The 19,999-nt window shown below is 45.5% G+C and overlaps 1 protein-coding gene across 1 annotated transcript in view; it reads left to right on the forward strand.

Moving 5' to 3' along the window:
• glra3 (glycine receptor, alpha 3) overlaps positions 1 to 19,999 on the forward strand; it is a gene marked incomplete at its 5' end in the record, with an annotated part of 59,281 nt that overhangs the window by 23,785 nt on the left and 15,497 nt on the right. The window contains 5 exons of the mRNA XM_083693319.1: positions 933 to 1,066; positions 3,218 to 3,285; positions 11,341 to 11,564; positions 12,587 to 12,669; positions 18,192 to 18,329. Coding sequence (XP_083549445.1) covers positions 933 to 1,066; positions 3,218 to 3,285; positions 11,341 to 11,564; positions 12,587 to 12,669; positions 18,192 to 18,329 — 647 coding nt within the window. The remainder of the gene's footprint in view (positions 1 to 932; positions 1,067 to 3,217; positions 3,286 to 11,340; positions 11,565 to 12,586; positions 12,670 to 18,191; positions 18,330 to 19,999) is intronic.

A 19,999-nucleotide genomic window follows, 5' to 3' on the forward strand; every position in this document is an offset into this window, starting at 1 on the left:
CAGACAGACACACACACGCACATACATATACACACATACACATACAGACACACACTATATATATATATATATATATATATATATATATATATATATATATATATATATATATATATATATATATATATATATACATACAAACACACAGTTAAATAATTTTGAATTGTTTTCAACTGAATTTTCTTTTGTCATTGCAGGTCAAGTAGGAATGCCTGCATATTCTGTTTTTACCCAGTGGTGTGACTGTGCTCTGCTGCCGTAGCTACAGTACTTAATGAGCAGTGATAGGTTTGTGGTGAAGGAGGTATGGAGGAAAAGCCCATTAAGATTTTGGCAGCCATTGTACTGTAATATTGGGAGTGGAGAGTCCTGAGAGGCTTACTATAATTATAACAAACACACTCTACAGTATGTTAATGACATCCCCTCTCTCTCTCTCTCTCTCTCTAACTCTCTCTCTCTCTCTCTCTCTCTCTCTCTCTCTCTCTCTCTCTCTCTCTCTCTCTCTCTCTCTCTCTCTTCCCCTCTGTCTCTCTCTCTCTCTCTCTCTCTCTCTCTCTCTCTTCCCCTCTGTCTCTCTCTCTCTCTCTCTCTCTCTCTCTCTCTCTCTTCCCCTCTGTCTCTCTCTCTCTCTCTCTCTCTCTCTCTCTCTCTTCCCCTCTGTCTCTCTCTCTCTCTCTCTCTCTCTCTCTCTCTCTCTCTAACCACATTTGCCCTGGCTTGAACTACTTTCCACCACAAAATAAGACCTGAATATGCATTACGATGTCACTAGGAATTACTGTTACTGGGTCCCATTAAGGACCTTAGTTACTGTCACAGGCGGTTCTCTAACGTGTGTGTGTGTGTGTGTGTGTCCTGTGTGTGTGCGTATGGCGTCTGTGTCTGTGTGTGTGTGTGCACTCGCGTGTGTTCCCTCTTGTCTCTTTCAGTCTGGTGGCGTCCAAGGAGCCGGAGAATACCCGGGGGAAAGTCGTACCTCACATCAACTCGCCTTCCGACTTCCTTGACAAACTCATGGGACGAACTTCGGGCTACGACGCCAGAATCAGACCCAATTTTAAAGGTACAGTCCATCTCTAAAAATGAACCTGTCGTGGGAACGTCACATTGCAGGCTAGGTTTCTAGGTGAGGAACTGTGCAATGACTAAGGGCTGCAGAAATGAGCATTAGCATACAGGCCTTTTTTTTTTTTTTTTTACAGTCTGTCTCTAAACCAAAATTAGACCCCACCTCGAAGCGACTGAGTTACAAGCCAAAAGCGGGCCGAATGACGCAGGAGCCTTCTCATCAGCAAGCAATTGATTTCCATCTCTGGATACCAAGGGTCGATTTCCTGGACAAAGCTCAGGCAAAAACTTCTGAATTAGTCTCAATTTCAATGGAGAATCTCCATTGAAGATACTCTTTGTTTTTGAATATGCTTAATACGGGTCCAGGGAACCGGACCCGACTGTACTGAAGGCAACCAAACAGAGAATTATATCTGAAATAGTGTAACTCAAGAACAATATTTTACAGAGAGAAGCTGTGTACACACACCTACACCCCCCCCCACCCCCCCCCCCCCACCCCTGATTCCAAAGTCAGTTGGCCCAACTAAATCGAACCAAATCCTAAAATGGAAGGGTGACAAGAAGGTGGTTGCTCTCCCACTTAGCCAAGTGCTCCCATCGGAGCCCTTGTTCGGTGGTGGCCAGGGCTAATAGCTGCCAGCCTTGGCTCAAAAACCCCCAGGGCAGAAAATGCCGGCTAAGATAACAGGCCAGTTTGGGGGCATACAATACCGGTTCCATTCACCCTCCCAAGTCTGAAACAAGTCTTGTTTTCTGAAACAAGGCACCTGACAAACGGGTTAAGGTGTTGTGCTTTACCAGGTATTTACTTGTTATACAAGGTAGAGTGACAGTAACCTGACAAATTGTGTCAGGTTGTCTTGACCAGGTTGTCCATTGTCTTGTATCATTTTATGCAGCCTTGAAACCAGAAAGTATCCATTTTCACCACATAATTTCCTTTTAAATGCTTGGTAAGTACTTGCTAAAGTTGGACTGTTTAGTGAAAACAGTGACAAACCACAATGGTAGTCTGAGGTAATATTTATATACTGTTGCTGATATTTGGCTTCAGTGCAGGTTGGGAAAATAACAGCTGAAATTAGATTCATAGAGGAATGATTCATAGATAATTGTGATAGAGCCAAGGATTGAGCCATATGCCCAAGAAGGTCTATCATTAGTGTGTAATATTACTATGTGTGGTAAATCAGTTGTTGTGTCATACTGTGTGTGCATCCATGCATGAAAGTGGAAACTTGGAGCAGTGGTCAGTGGAACATTCAGGCGGCGCACGAGAGACGCACACACACACACACACAACAGACAAAATCTCTCCCTCTCTCTCTCGCGCACACACACACACACAAAATATCTCCCTCTCTCTCTCTCTCACACACACACACACACACTCCCACTCTCCTGCCTAAATTTGCCTGTCCGAAATGTGTCACCATGGACGTTGACAGGGTCATACAAGGCAGAGTCATAAGCCAAAGGAATCATCGATCACAACTGCTGACAGTTACAGGCTCACAGAGAAGCAACAACTGTCACATGTGATCGGGCTATTAACTTGCGACTACCGCACCGCTCCAGGTGGCTCGCTGTGATTCCGTGTCATCGCTATTGTGTCATCACAGGGCCACTCAAACAACGAAGCACCAACAGACCTCGGAACTCAATCATCTCGAATGAGAAACGGTTCTAGAATGGGGATGATGATAATCACATGATTTGTCAGGGTAGTGTAGAGAGGATACAGGTCCATGGGTTGTGTGAAAGGACGCGTGTGGTGGTGTGTTATTTTCGGGGGAGGGAGGGCACAATGTGTCAAGAATTGGACGTACTGTAGGTCAGATATTGTCCAGTATATAACTGCCCGTCCTCCGAGCTACAAGCCCATAGGCTACATGCTCTATCCTATTGCATCAGGAACATACCTATACTGTATGCACCATACAGATCCACCATTTCAAATATGTACTGAAGGTTTAAGTGAAGATACAATGAAGTGAAGACTTCATGGACGGAGTATAGCAAATAATGCTCTTTCTTTATATACAGTATATACTAACCTACATGTATATACTAACCTACACGTATGGAACTGGAACTGTCCATCTTCACATGAATCCTAACACCGTGTTCCTCTGTCCAGGGCCTCCGGTGAACGTGTCATGCAACATCTTCATCAACAGTTTTGGCTCCATCGCTGAGACGACAATGGTATGTACGGTGCTGTGTTATTGCCGCATTGTCCCGTGAAATTATGTGTGAACCCCGCCATGATGTTCTGCATGATAAACCGATGACGTGGCCATGTTTCAATGCTGACTAAAGCTGAGTGTAGGCGGGGGGGTCATGACCTTGAAAGGATATTGGTCATACCTCCTGGTTTTTTTCCATAGCCGTTCCATACATCACGTGTGTGTGTGTGTGTGTGTGTGTGTGTGTTAATGTGTTGTGTGTGCATTTGGCATGTGTATCATGCATCATTGGAGGTCCAGGATTAGGGCCCGTAGCCCCCAGGGCAGTGTCAGCGAGGGGGCTTCAGGAGCGGGGGGAGTTCACCGCTAATGTTGACTGGGTTGAAAGCTGAGTTTGTGTGTGTGTGTGTGTGTGTGTGTGTGTGTGTGTGTGTGTGTGTGTGTGTGTGTGTGTGAGAGAGAGAAGGAGAGAGAGTGTGAGTGTGTATGTGTGTGTGCGTGCTTGTGAGAGAGAGTGCATGCATGCGTATTTGTGTGCGTGTGTGTGTGTGTGTGTCCGAAATAGTGTGTGTGTCTCACTGCTAATGTCGACAAGGGACACATCAGCGCTCCATGTTTCATGGGCTAACATCTCTCTGCCTTGCTCCTGGGGGGGATTCGTTATATAAGAGTCATTCTACTACTTTACAACCTGATTAATTAAATAGGCTCCATTAAGCTATTAGCAAAGTTACTTAACTGAAACTGAACAATATGGCCCCGGAATAAGACACTGTTCTTTTGGGGTGTTTGCTGTTATGATTAGCCTGATGGAAATGTTAGTTACCTGTTGTTGTGTTAACATTGTTTTAACGTTAACGCTTCCTAAACTGTAGATAAGGGTTTGTTCTGTCAGCGTGACTCCATTGAGAGGCTGATTTGTTTCGATGTTTAGTTGGCAGTTGGAATAAGAAGAAGCCTTGTAGGGTCCCCTGCAGCAGTGGTTTGAAACACTGACAGACACAGACACAATGGTGTGCGCGTGCGTGGACACACACACACACACACACACACACACACACACACACGGATGGCTGGTCTGTGTGAGACTGTCAGCACATACTTTGCACTGACACGGCTTCTTGTCACTCGACACACTCATTCACTCTCTCTCACACACACACACACACAGACTTTCTCTCACTCTTTCTTTCTCACACACACACACACACAGACGTTCTCTCTCACACACAGAAAGCCCTGTTGCCTGCCTCTCCTGGTCTGGCCTGAATAAGTCATGGGCTCTGGGAGCAGAGACACACTCTCTGAAGTCATTACCACAGACGGAACAGGTAGGGCTTGGCAAGCTTTCCCCTGCAGTCGTGTGATTGGCTCAACACTGCGATTTTGCGGTGGAACAACTGCAGTTTGTTGTTTTTTTATGACCTAACTTGGAGATGACACAGATTGAAGACAAATGAAAGCTGTGTATTGCTAAATGCGGAACATTAACAGAAATGAGACAGCAATGACAACACAACTTAAAAATAGAATGAAAGGTTTAGGCACGGGGCTTCTGGACCATGAAAAGAGGAGACGGCTAATGGGAAAAATAACTGTTTCTGAAATAAATATACTTTATATTTTATATGAAACAAAACACTCTCTTAGTGTATTTTAGCAAGCTACTATTTTACTGTTACCCCCGTGGGTGGCTTGACACAACCGTCGTGGTGCGATGGTGTGTTTACTGCGACAGCCCTAGAGACAGGCCTCCCCCTCCTCCGCTGTGAGGCCTCCTCCGCTGTGAGGCTCCCTCCACTATGAGGCCCCCTCCGCTGTGAGGACCCACTGCTGCTGTATAAACACCCAACCGGCAGGCAACTCACAAATCATTCAGCAATTACTGAGTACTTTACACACCAAAGCACCCGCGGTCGTTGTAGGAAAACCTCTCTCTCTCTCTCTCGTCTGTTATATAATCAGTACGCTGGAATGGAATTTGATCAGTGAAGCTAGGCATAAAGATGGGGTGAATGATTTAAATGGCGTGGGGCTGAAGTGTTTCAGTTGGTGCTGTCTTACTGTATGAGGGGTTTGTATTCACCTGTCGTACCTACAGCGTATGCATTCACCATCCATAAGAGATGGCGGGGGCGCCGTTGGCTTTGGCTCAACTTTGTGGGGAGGGATGGAGGGAGGGAGAGAGAGAGAGACACAGACAGACAGACAGCCTCCCTCCACCATCTGGCCTCAGCCTCGTCCTCGGCAAAGAGGACCTGATACAAGAGAACCCATGGGGTGATGTAACCTCGCCCAGGATTGTGTGTGTGTGTGTGGCCTGTGTGTGTCTTTGTGCTTGTGTGTGTCTATGTCTTTGTGTGCGTGACTGCGTGTGCATGCGCGTGTGTGTGTGTGTAATCCTATTCGGTCAGAGGTGGAGAAGAGCATTAGAGCCACATTACTGAGAAGCAACATCTGAAAGCCTGGGCCGCCTGGGGTGATGGATGCAGAGGAGGGACAGTTGGTTCAATTCACAGGAAGTTCATCTCCACTTCAACTGTAGGAAGTTAACTAAAGAAGTTAATAGAAAGTCAGTTGCAACTTATAAATACATCGCATAGCTTGATGTATTTCTGTTTGTAAGACTTTTCCCGACGAGCATTGAGTTGTAACTCATGTCGCAGTTTGATTCCACTTGAAAGTAGACTGGCTCCAACAGACGAGACTATAACCTCTTATGTCTGAGATCACGCTTTTTCATGAGCACTGAACTGCTGTCACTGCTGTATGTAAACACCATGTCACTGGGGTGTGTGTGTGTGTGTCTCTGTCTGTCTGTCTGGGGTCTGGGTCACAAATGTGGGCAGGCAGGCAGGCAGGCAGGCCTAGCTTGTAACATGGGGAAGCAGGAAGTATGTAATGAACACAAATGAAAGGGACTTGACACTAATGACTGTAGCTGTACTTCTCAATGTTTTCAGCAGCGGTCATGAGAGAGACAGCAGTGACATTGTTAGTGTCTATTTCTGGGAGAAAAATGTCTTAAGGTGTCAGAGTGTGAGAGTAGATGGATCTTCATAGAAAAAAAACATGGTGTGTGTGTGTGTGATATGAGAGTGAGGGTATAACACAGCATGTGTGTGGGTGTGCACGTGTGTATCCCCAGCAGCTTATCCAGGGAGAGTTTGATAGATTTGCGGATAAAGCTCAGTGGGGGAATCCAATAGTGGATATACTTTACGGAGAGGATATTTAGCTGTGGTGATCACTTCACAATGCATCACACAGGCTTATCTCCACATGTGCGTGTGTTTGAACACTCTTTGTTTGCCTCTGCCGTGTCATGCTTAAGGTTTCATGTTCCGGTGAGAAGTACTGAACTCGGGTTCACGTCAAAGGTCATTTCAGGCGACCTCGACTTATGTGCCCAACCGCGACACGTGCCCTCTTAAGCTTACGATGCAGCCTTAAACATTTGGTTGGACATGTTTGGGGGTTTTTTTGTGGGGGGGGTTATGAAATGGGCAGATGATTTTCAAGAATATTCTATATCACCATTGACTAAATTCCCTGTCATACCATAAAGCAACGTGGGAAAAAGGCACGAGGCTATTATGAATTGTCAATTCAGTTCTGGGCCTAAAAGGTTCCATTTCTTTCAAGCCATGTGTAGTGGAGATTTACATTTACATTTATGGCATTTAGTAGACGCCTTTATCCAAAGCGACGTACAACAAATGGTTTACAACCACTGTCCGTAATCAGTAACCTTGACTTGAAGACCCTGAAAACATGCATTAGCTCATCAAGTAACCATTAGGCTTTAGCTTAGCAGGCTACGGCACATGTCTAACATGTGGGAGACCCGAGTTCAAACCCTGTTTCGTCACACATGCTATGGTAAGGTATTTTGAAGGTGACAAACTCAATTGCAGGATTATGCTACAGAGTTGTGTTGTTACTGCAAGTACTGTTTTAACTCATACACTTGCTTTGAGTTAAAGAGATCACCCAAAGTACAAAATCCCATATTTAGTTCCTTACCCTGAAATGAGTCTATGGACAAGGACAAACTTCAATCAACCCTTTTGGTTTTGTTTATCTGGGCACTGTAACTAACAGCTAATTGTTAGCATTTGAACCAAAACCCAATGCAAGTCAATGGACCCTAAGTTAGTATGTTTGAAATGCAATGCCCAAATCATCTCAAATGCTCTGAAGACACGCAATTACTTTGAGATCATTTCAGCATATTTCCACACAACACCCAGACAATGTTGCTATACCCATTGAAGCTGTGAAGATGTTCGCCAACACAGCTCAATCTGAACTCCTTCATCCCATTTACCTGAATCAAAGTCAGTGATGCAGAAACAGGAGAGAGCCCCAGAATGAGTCCATGCTCCAGCTGCTGCCATGTCCGGCCATGTTTACCAGGTTTTAGGATTACACGTGCCTAATTTAACACGTGTGCGCTCCTGTGTGATTTATCCGTGTTCCCGAGCAGAACATATACATGGAAAAGTACTTTTGTGTGTGTGTGTCAGCCATCATCAAGGTTTTGTGAGAGTAGGGAATTACATCACACTATGGTCCTATATAGGTGAGGTTATTCTGCTTAGTGGAGGTAGTATTAACTGTCCATATCAGAACTTCAATAGTATACGTTTTAATAAAAGGGGGTGTATTTAGTCAAAACTGGTGTCCAGAAAATGTCCTGAGGTTCAACAAAACATGATAGTATTGATGATCCATTGGTGATTCATTCAGTCAATAAAATAATGTTGATTTTGCCTGGTCAGCCTTTGTGCTGTTAGACAACTGTACATTGTCATGCCAAACAACAGCAACAGTCTGGATGACCCGGCAAATGTTCACGATCTGAAACGCAAAGAAACTGACCTGGATGGCAAATCAATCAGGTTTTCTTACGGCAAGGAAACAAACACTTCAGTCGTGCCTCCCCTCGTCGGTTTTGAAGTAAACGTGATGAGATTTCCAAGGTAGGAGGCCCACGATACAGAGAGCCTGCAGACCACCACTACTGGACTGTAGCCTTTCCAGATGGGTGAGGGGACCGCCCATAGACATACATGTAGCCTAAATGCATACTCTTATTCCATTCATGTGGGTCTGCCATCAAAGATTTCTTAGGGATGATGCTGTTTGAATGGGACACAATCCCCAGGCCTTTTTGCAGGCACCAGTGACAGTTTAATGACGAATGAAGTCCCACATGTAAGAACCAGAGTTGCCATATTCAGTCTGTGTCAGAGAGGGAGGGAGAGAGAGGGAGAGGGAGAGAGAGGGAAGCGAGGGTGGCAGAGAGGGAGAGGGAGAGAGAGGGAAGCGAGGGTGGCAGAGAGGGAGAGAGAGGGAAGCGAGGGTGGCAGAGAGGGAGAGAGAGGGAAGCGAGGGTGGCAGAGAGGGAAGCGAGAGTGGCAGTGACAGGTTGTCTGTTGGAGTCGACTGTGGTTTTAGTGTGGCACACACACACACACACACAGCCATCCTCCCCCTCTACAGTCATCAGAATGCCTAGTCTACGGTCCCGGTAGATGCCTGCTGATGTTCAGAGAGCTGACACCACAGAGACAGGTTGAGACACACACACACACACACACACACACACACACACTGGGGCCATAAAGTCCCCATCTGGGACCGCCCCAGGGACCGTATGCACGTTTGATGGTGATTTGAACATTATGGAAGTTGGAGGAGGGCCCTGTCAAACACTACATGCACTAGGACACTGCAGGTGTTGCTGTTATATTAATGAAAAGTGTTTATTTTTTCAAATAGGTGACATTTTCATCATATTCTTATTTTAAGATATATCAAACTAAATTGCCCTTTTTCACTCCGGTGGAACTGAGCAAATATCAGAAAGTAATCAGATATCTCATATTCCCAGCTGGGGGAAAACATATTACATTTTTTAGTTGGATTTCATTCGATTTCTTTATGAACATTTAGATATAAGGGAGAAAGAGGACAATTGTAACATTTTTGCAATTACTCACACCATTCAACCTACACCAGACATTTTTTTATATCAAAAACGTGCATCTGTCTACTAATAATTCCTAAATGTGTAGGTCTCTCACACTTGGATCACAGTTTTTGATTTGAATCCAAAAAGTCTGATGTTTTATATTTTAATTTTAACAGTAGCCAGAGGGCAAATGTAACACCTTTTTAAAAAACATCAAATAGACCCACTGAAACTAAATGAAGGAGACAAGATAGACACACACTAATGCTCCATTGACAACTTTAATCAGAACCCTCCAGGTTTTTTATGTTTTTTGTGATATCTGCTGCCAAAAATGTTTGCGGCATCTTTTCTGAACTTTTGCCAGTTTTTTTTTTTTTTTTTTTTTTTTTTCATTTCATGTTTTTCCAATGTCAATTTCACTTAAAGCAATAAAATGTCATATGTGCTCAGTTCTAATAACATTGACGGCTTTCTTTCGTATCCAGCACAATGTTTACATTTACATTTTACATTTATGGCATTTAGCAGACGCCTTTATCCAAAGCGACTTACAACAATACATTTGTTTAAGTAAGTGCATCATCTATCCAACAGTCATCATAAGACAAAGTAATCAACGCTCACATCAGGGGCCATTGGCAGTCGTAATGCCAGGAGGCTAATTTTATTATAATTTTTGTGAATACTAGGTATAAATAACTTGCTTCCACTGTCATGTAAAACACTGGGAAATAGTTTCACACCGTCTTTAGATGGTATTATCTAATCTATTTCATGGAAATTAAATTTAAAAAAAAATGTTTCCTTCTTCTAGCATTGTGACTGCCAACAGCCCCTGGTCCTGAAATAGATTACTTTTTCTTATGATGACTGATGGATAGATGATTCACTTACTTCACTTTCTGTAGTTGCTGTAAGTCGTTTTAGATAAAGGCGTCCGCTAAGTGCCGTAAATGTAATGAAAGTGTAGGCGAGTGAGATGGATTTGTGTTCCACGCTCTGCCTGTCAGTCATCCATCATCAGCTTTTTTTATTTATTTTTTTAATATGTTTTTAGGGCATTTCTGCTTTATTGGGATAGAAACAGTAGAGATTGACAGGAAGGATGGGAGAGAGAGAGGAGGGATGACATGCAAGATAGGTCGAGGGTCGGAATCGAACCAGGAACCTTGCGATTACGTGGCATGCGCATTAGTGTGTTACGCCACCAAGCGCCCCCCCCATCATCAGCTTCACCCGTGAACATGCTGACATGCTGGTTCGATTTCGTCAATATTGCAAGCTTTTTTTTTTATTGAACCCTTGTATGCTTGTGCATGTACTTCGTGAGTTTCAGGGTGTTACAGTTGACCCCTGTTACAGTTGTCCCCGGTCTCCCCTATATGCTGCATAAAGCGTGGTAAAGCAAGCGTGTCTGGCCTTCCGTCTCCAGGCCATCTCACACCGCTGCCAAGAGAAACAATGTTAGTGTTACTTTATACAACCCAAATTTCCTGGCATGAAACATATGGCGTATAATTGCTATTAGCACGCTTGCTAAGTAGGGATGACGATAGCTATTCTCTCAAGCTCCTTCCGAGTTGTAAGCTGGACAGACAACACGCTGAGCGGAGCAGCTTGTGGCTTTGAGGCATATTTGTTTGGGTATTTGAGTGTTGGTTTACTGTGTTTGTTCGTGGTTACACGCCAGAGCAGTTTAGTTGTTTTAACCCATGATGCCTTTCATGACTTTCTCAATGCAACGTCCTGTACTCCATAAGGTGTGTGTGCGTGTGTGTGTGTGTGTGTGTGTGTGTGTGTGTGTGAACGCGCGCGCCAAATAGAACATGTTCTGAGCCTCATGCTAGCTTGGCGAGGTATTGCTTGCAGAGAGATGATACTTCATTATTTCCTTGGCGTAGAAATGTGTTTTTTGCTTTATGAATGTTCCCTTACAAAGGAGCTATTCCCAAATCGGTGATTTTTGTTTTGATTAACAAAACAAAAACTGGATTTTCGTTCAGCAGCTGATCATGTATGAAGACCTTGATCTTGTTCTCTCTCTCTCTCTCTCTCCCCCCCCATATCTCTCTCCCCCCTTCTCCCTCACAGGACTACAGAGTGAACATCTTCCTCCGCCAGCAGTGGAACGACCCCCGGTTGGCGTACGCAGAGTACCCCGACGACTCTCTGGACCTGGACCCCTCCATGTTGGACTCCATCTGGAAACCTGACTTGTTCTTCGCCAACGAGAAAGGCGCCCACTTCCACGAGGTCACCACAGATAACAAGCTCCTGAGAATATTCAAGAATGGCAACGTCCTGTACTCCATAAGGTAGGTGTGTGTGTGTGTACTTTACAGTACCTCAAAACCCTACTGTGATCAGACCATTGTGAAAAAGAGCTCCTGTACTGCATAGCATAGATACCGCAATGCAGGTTTGATTGAATTCCAGCCTAAACCACAAAAGCACCATAAAGTGCCCCGCCCCTCGCAACAATAGATCAACCCTGTGTGTCCAATCAAATGACAAATCACATCATCAACTCATAGGCTGACATCATATCCCGTAACTCGGGCATCCCTTATCCCAGGCCCTAAACATTCAATTTAACACTGACAAACACGGTCCCCTGCACTATCAATCACTCTCCACAGTTCTCATCTGGACTCGTCAACATAATGGCCCCAGTAGAGGGGAGGGGGCCACTGAGTTAATGGCGTCAGGGTTGCGATGTGGCCGTAAAAGGTTGTGATGGAGGGATGCAGAGATATGAGACGACGGAGGAGGAGGAGGAGGAGGAGGAGGAGGAGGAGGAGGATCCGTGCTTGGCCCAGGCTTCAGCGCGACGCCTTGAGGGTGTGTTGGGAGGGGGTGGAGGGGTGAGGAGAACGTAATTAAAACATGTCTACTGTGCAGCTGTCAGCCTGCTCACTTCTCTCCTCTTCTCATTTTTCTCTCCCCCCTTCCCCCCTCGTTCCTCATCTTCTCCTCTACTTCCCTCCCCTCTCCTTCCCTTCCCTCCCCTTCCCCACCCTTCTCTCTCTCCCCCCCTCCATCTCTCTCCACTCAGCTTCACTGAGACAACCGCAGAGTCTCTGAGGTGTAGACACACGCATAGGCCACTCTAGTTATGTTCCTCCTCTTAATGTTTCACCAGTTGACGGTACCCAGCACTGAACAGCAGTCCAATTCTCTTGACGTGCTTGTAAATAGATAAGTACAGACACGCCACGGGTGAATGTAGGTTAATGGAGATGCATGGCAGTAACTGTGATGACTACCCTGTACAGTGGTGACATTAATGACTTGTGTCTTGTTTGTTTGTTTGCTTGTTGTTTACTCTCTCCTCCAGATTGACGTTAACCCTCTCCTGTCCGATGGATCTGAAGAACTTCCCCATGGACGTGCAGACGTGTATCATGCAGCTAGAGAGCTGTGAGTACTGTGGCTAGCTGCATGCCTATCTAACCCTGACCCTAACCCTGACCCTGACCCTAACCCTAACCCTGACCCTAACCATATCTAGTTGTGTAAACACACACAGTACATGTACATAGTCTTGCTAACTTTAACATTGGCACCTTTTACCATTCCATTTATCCATTCACAACGAGTATTTGGATTCTAGCTCTGTTTCCAGCAGTTAGGCGTGCTAGCTACACTCCTATCTAGATGTATGAACGTTGTGGGTCACCACACTTCGAGGGGTACAGTAAATAATAAAGGGAACATTTTATTGTTGTTGATCCTTGACAGGGCAGGGGGAATGGGGAGAAAATAACATATGTTCTTCCTGGATCTCACTTGCTCTGGCCCGGTCTCGTGGCCTGTAGAAAACACAAAGGGCAGAGGTCAGTCTCGCTCCCCCCCTGGGGGGTCTCACCCGCCCACGTCTCGCTGGGGCTCCGCTTGTCTGGGTTCCGTCCGCCCTCGTCTGGCTGGGGGAGGTGGACGCTGTGGTGTCCCGGGAGTTCCGTCTCTCTCGGATGGTCGGTATGGTAGGCTGAGAGCCTCCGCAGTCTGGCACTCCTGGATGGCGTGGGTGGGCGGCTCTCGCTTTCCTGCGTTTGCTGCCAGCTAATAAAGCCCTGGGAGCTCGTCCGTCTCCTGCGCCTCAGGTGTGCATTTGCCCAGCTGCTTGAGGGCGGCGCTGGCCCGGGTGCTGAGCACCGCCCCGTGACCAGCGCTGTCCGGCGTCCTGAAACCGACCAGGATGGAGCTGGGTAGGTATCGTCCCTCGATGACGGAGCAGGTGCCTCTCCAGCTCGGTGGCGTCACGGTAGGCGTACCGTATACATATACCAGGGGAGGCTGGTGGTGGCAGAAATCAGAGGACGGGCTCATTTTAATGCGTGCAATGGGATGAGCAATGTTTTATACCATTCCTCATTCCATTACATGCATCACAATGAGCCCGTCCTCCGATTTTTACCTTCACCAGCCTCCACTGACATATAAAGTACATGGTGCAAGATTGGCACCTTTTACCATTTATACACTCACAACAACTATTTGGATTCAAGCCCTGTGTTCCAGCAGTTAAGTGTGCTAGCATTGTTTAAAACATCTGATGATTCCATGAACTACTATTGGTCAATATCACCAAGGTGGTGCTAACTTGGGCTACCATGAGATGGAATATGTGGAATAGGCTTTGAAATCTCTATGGTCAAACCCTCCTTGTGCTGTATATGGCTACTCCACATCCTCCACTTGTTGACATTTGGACTGACAGCAGCCGGTTACATAAGGCCCTCAGATTGATCATATAAGCAGGTCGGCTCTTTCATCTGATGAAGCTGTTTCTAGGTCGGCATGATGGCAACGAGGTCAACAGCAGTTAGGAGATATGGTAATAGCAAGGGGGTTTTACCTGGAGGTATAACGCCCTGTCATGCCAGTGTGGGTGGTACAGTATTTCCCTTACACACACACACACACACACACGTAAAAAAAGGAGGACATTTTGTGATAGCAAGGGGGTTTTGCCTGGCGGTGTAATGCCCTGTCATGCCAGTGTGGATGGCACAGTACTTCCCCTAGTCTCTCTCTCTCTCTCACACACACACACACACACACACACACACACACACACACACACACACACACACACACACACAGAAACATTCTGTGACCTAATTTCCCAGGGACATAGTGTCTCTTCCCTTCTCAATGGCCCTGTAGTATGGATTCCTTCCAGCCAGTAGGTCATTGGTTGATACCCTGCCCCATGAGGCGGTCTGAATACACAGAAGAATACAACAGAATACAACAGAATACTATAGCATAGAATATGAAGCAGCACACTAATGCACACATACCACATAATCCCAAGGTTCCTGGTTCAATTTCGACCCTCGACACGTCTTGCATGTTATCCCTCCTCTCTCTCACCCATCCTTCCTGTCAATCTCTACTGTCTCTATCCCAATAAAGCAGAAATTCCCTAAAACATGCTTTTTAAAAAAAAAAAAGAAGAGAAGAATACTATACCATAGAATATAACATATTTGTTACAACTAATGAAATAGCGTGAGAAATACTGTGTCCGTATCTCTGTGTCCGTATCTCTATGCAAACGTCCTCGTCTGCCTTTTAAGTTGAGGCCATCAATGATGAAGGACACATCTGCTGTAGTCACATAATATGGTTCACTCTGAAGGAACTTTAGCACAGTGTGTCCTTGAGAGAGAGAGAGAGAGAGAACCTCAATAGCGTCACAGCTGCATTGAAAGCCACGCTTCTGTCACATCTGAGAATCTGAAGTGACAATCCCAAACGTGCTTTATTAACCCATTGCGCAGTTCTGTCCACGGCAAGAGAATATCACTTACAAATCATCTGGGAGTGTTTGATGGTTGAATTAAGTCGCACATACTTCTCCCACAATTAAGTCCCACATCTACATCAATGTTATTCCCCATCTGTTTCTCTCCCCCTCTCTCTCCCCGTCTCCTTTGCTTCTCCCACGTGCAGTAAGTGCCTCGGTGTACCTCGTTAAAGATTTGTGGACAAGGGGGAGTCGGACGTGTCCCGTAAAAGTTGCAAACGGGCGGAAATAATTCATCCGCGTCGCCTCCCCTGGCGATCGCCGTGTGGCAGCTGAGGAGGCTTTTAGCCCCGGGTCCTTCTGTCTCTGAGTGTTTTGGTCCTCTCCCCGTACCTCCAGTCACAACACCAGCACTCACACTCGGCTCCCTCAGAGGCAGCTCCAGCAGGGAGGGCCAGCCAGGGCTGGATGTTGGAGAGCTTGTGCTGCGTGCGTCCCGCACTCAACTGACACTGTGGCGGCTTGATTAGTTAGTTAGTTAGTTAGTTAGGTGGTTGGTTAGTTAGGTGGTTGGTTGGTTGGCTTGGTGAGGTTAATTAGCGAGTTGGTTAATTAGTGAGTGAGTTAGGTAGCTAGTTAGGTGGTTGGGTAGTGAGTGAGTGAGTTAGTTAGTTCCTAACTTAGTTGGTGAGTTGGTTGGTGAGTTAATTAAAACCTATTTTGAGGGGCGCTCAGTGGCGTAGCACACTAAGGCGCATACCATATCATCGCAAGGTCCCTGGTTCGATTCCGGCCATCGACATATCCTGCATGTCATCCCTCTTCTCTCTCATCCATCCATCCTTCCTGTCAATCTCTACTATCTCTATCCCAATAAAGCAGAAATGCCCCAAAAACATATTTGAAAAAAAACAAACTATTTTGACATATCGTCAACGTACTGTCACTGTCAATTGTTTGTCTAATACATTGAGACACACGGGGAACACAAACATTTCTACATGGAAGTGCAGCGGCGCGCGCCGGGCCGGGACTGTGTCAGAACTGTCTGATTGACTGCACTACTAGAGGGTGGAAGTGGGAGATGGGTCTGCAGCTGCGGTGTCCAACCTGAGGCGGTGGGCAGCTCAGCCACAGCTACTGATCTAAATCCATAACTGCCAGTGAGGAGAGAAATGATCCCCTTTTTATATCACTTCATTAAAGCGTGTCTTCGAAAATTAAGTACAGTATGTTCACGCAGGGGAGTAGTGGATTAATTGCTATTAACATGAATAATCATATTAAGTGACCCCTGTGGTACAGTAGAAGGTACCCATGCACATGCAGACTCGGCACCAAACGGACACGGCTTTATAAAGACCCAGAAAAATTCAGACTAATTACATCTCTGCGAATCATTTATTTATACATGTTCACAAACCATCTCCTTTCCAGTGCAGTCGCGGCCCTGGGGATGTTGTGCAGGCTCTCTTTAAAGCTTTGAGAAATAATTTGGCTTCATTTGTAGGCTTCGCGCTGCTTTATTATGTGCCACTGTTAGGCAACAATAACAAGCCCTTCCGCCCCCCCCCCCCACCCCCATTTTGCATCTGCAGTTCAAAGACAATGTTCAGAACCTAATAATGGCATTCGTTCAGGATTGGAAGAAGGAGATTGAAGATTGATGACGATTATTTACGGTTTTTGTTGCCATGACTTGAGTTTATTTGCGGTTGTTAGCGTCATTATGCGATCTTATCAACTGTAATGAATGATTGCGATGGTCTGATGGACAGTAGGATACAATATTTGAAAAATAATGAACAACATATTAAGCACGGTCATGATTTAGGCTACATGGGAGTAACAGGAAAGGCTCCGGCATTTTCCTCAGTTTGATTCAAAGTGTTCCTCCGCTGCACCTAGAACCTAGGTTGGTTGTGCATTTTATTACTTTTGAACATGATGAAGGCTCTCCAATGCAAACTGTCATTGGAGGCTGTGGCGACATGCAGAGTCCCCACCAATAGGCATGGGTGACCGTATTTGAGGGTGAGTCATGGTGCAGGCACATTGAGTCACACTGCAGAGGGCTGCTTTGACTCAGCTCCAAATATTACCCCCAAACATCTGCACTGCCTCCGCCCCCCTCCCCACCCTTCTCCCCCGGGCTGGAGCAATGCATTCTGGAACATCTCTGGAGAGAGAGCGCGAGAGAAAGAGAGAGAGGGGAAGAGAGAGGGGGACAGAAAAAGAGAGAAAGAGAGAGAGAAAGGGGGAGAAATTGCTTTGAAGAAGAAGGCTCTTTATCCAGATGTGGCCTTTTCACTATTGTTTTGTATGATGATTTTTAATCTCTTTGTTTAATCTTTAGTACTAGATTGGGGCAGCTTGTTGGTACTATTTTGGTATCTTTAGATTAAAATGTTTGGTCTGGAAATTGGATAGCTTTCGCATTCAAAGATGCACAGCTTGCCTGTTTTTGATACTTTTAACCCAAGCAAGAGACTGTCGAACACCATAGAGGACACAAATGGTCCAAGTAGGAAATAGTGATTTCGCCTTTTGTCATACTTTTTAAGCCTGCACCCTTTTCAAAAGGACTGTGGCACTTTGGTGATAATGTATGCTTTCAAGGCTCCACGTTTACATATTCACATCCATATTCACGATGTTTCATATGCCGTATGACTGAGTCATGTGGGCCCAGTTGATCCGATTAACACACTAATAGGTTCCTGTCCTCCTCCTCTCTCATCCATCACGTGAGCGTTATCTGTGACATCAGTGATGTGGGCATCAGAAGCCCGTTGTTGTGGATCAACCATACTGTTTGTAATCCACGCTCATTGATTGACACACACTGTACATGAATGAATGCACACACACACACACACTCTCTCTCTCTCTCTCTCTCTCACACATGCCAACATGCGTGCGCGCACACACACACACTCACACACACACAGAGCTCTCTGGGGTTTCCTTTCGAACAAAGATGAAGCAAAATTAATTACATTGATTTCCTGTCCATTGAAATAAACATCCCATAACCTTGAGGCAGTGTTAGTCCCTTTCATTGACATCTTTCCCAACACAAAGAGATCTTTGAGGATACGTCCAACTGATGTATGGCAGCTTGTTTAATAAACCCAGTCCTGTGTCAAGACTTCTGATTTGCGTGGCCTTGGTTTCTTCCTTACAGTTGGATACACCATGAACGACCTGATCTTTGAGTGGCAGGAGAACGGTCCAGTCCAGGTGGCCGACGGGCTGACCCTCCCACAGTTCATCCTCAAGGACGAATCAGATCTGAGATACTGCACCAAGCACTACAACACAGGTAGGAGAGAACTGCACAAGTGACAGAAGCACTTGGATTATAATAATTCAATATTCAATAATATATAATAATTTAATTCGATGTTACACTTGAATTATAAACTTCTATAATCTATGCTATGATGATGATAATAATACTGGTTATGGCATTCAGCAGATGCTTTTATCCAAAGTAACTTCGGACAACCAGCGGAAGTCAAATCTTTGTGTTATTAATGCCGCTTGCTTAACTGAGCCACTGTAACTGGACCACTGTCCACTCTTGGGTGTTGTGTGTGCTGCTCAAAGGGAACAGAAGATCACAGAGCAACAAATGTCAGAACGTGCTTCTATTGACTTGGCCCAGCGTTGCACTTGTGCAGTGCATTTACAGAAGATGTGTCATATATATATATATATACATATTTCAACACGGTTGGCTCACATCACCCTCACCATCAGCCAAAGGCGTATCACCATCTCCAACCAGTAAGTCATGATACGCAGGTGTTGTTTTCAGACTTGGTTTGACCTGACGTTCATGCAGTAGCTGCAGGTTTCTGCCTCGCCACAGAACCAACGCTTGGAGAAGTGTGGCCATTATGGGGCTTTTGACCTAATGCAAGCCGGCGAAGTGCTGTGAAGGTGGAAGTGTGAGGGCGTGTTGAATAATGTAGCCGGACGGCCCTCCATTTTACATGAGCTGTCATGTCCGCATCGTGACTCTGAGCTAATCAGGGTTATGTTTGCTTGAATGAAACAGAGAAAATAAATTAAGTGCGTGGGGGGGGTGGGTGGGTTGTGAGAGAGAGAGACCTGATCATTTGATAAATGATAAAAGCGTGTTCTCTCTCCTTTCTCTTGCTCAATTATGTACCCAGCGCAGGCATCACCTTCCTCTGCGCACGGCTTCCCGCGGTTCCCATGTCAACAGGGAGCTCGAAACATATCAATAAGTGCTGCTTCAGCTCACAAAGTTCAACAGATTCCAATTTAATAAAGCTCTCTCTCGGTCGTGTGGGAAATAAAATGCAGAATGGAGTTTAGTTCTTTTTTTCTTTGAAAAATGTAACTAAGTTTGGAAGGGTTGACAAACTAGACTTTGCTCATCCTGAAATCCATAGCGCTAAAATCTGTTTGTGCTAGATGCCTTTGCTAGGGCATGTATTTTAGCTGTTTCTTCTTCTTCTTCTTCGAGCAACCGTGGCAAACTGGTACACTTCCAGTCCCTAGACTAAACCTCCTTCCAAATATGGTTGCTAAGACCCAGATTTCAGTTTCTTTGTAACCCTTAATTATTTACTGTCCCTTATTCCAAAGACTTATTACTCTAACAATATTTTTGGTCTCGTAATCTGGAGACAATAATTGTATCCTCCTCAATATGCCTGTTCTTTTCTGGAACCATGTGTTTATGAATGGAGGACTAGAATAGGCCTTCTTTCCCTGGCTCCACTTCTATATTTAGAAACTGGCAGTCTTATGTGTGGATAGAGAGAGAGGGAGAGAAGGAGAGGTACTGGTCCGTAACAGACAGCCATGTTGATGGAGTCCTTGATTGACGTGAGGTCCTTTGGAGAGCAGTGCTCGGGGGGGGGGGGGGGGCGCAGCGGTCGACCCCTTGGAGGGTACAGGCTGTCCAACACAGCCTTGAGTGGACCATCTCCCAAAATGTCTTCCTATAATTGAATC

The sequence above is a fragment of the Argentina silus genome, assembly GCF_951799395.1.
Source record: "Argentina silus genome assembly, chromosome: 21".
Taxonomy (NCBI): domain Eukaryota; kingdom Metazoa; phylum Chordata; class Actinopteri; order Argentiniformes; family Argentinidae; genus Argentina; species Argentina silus.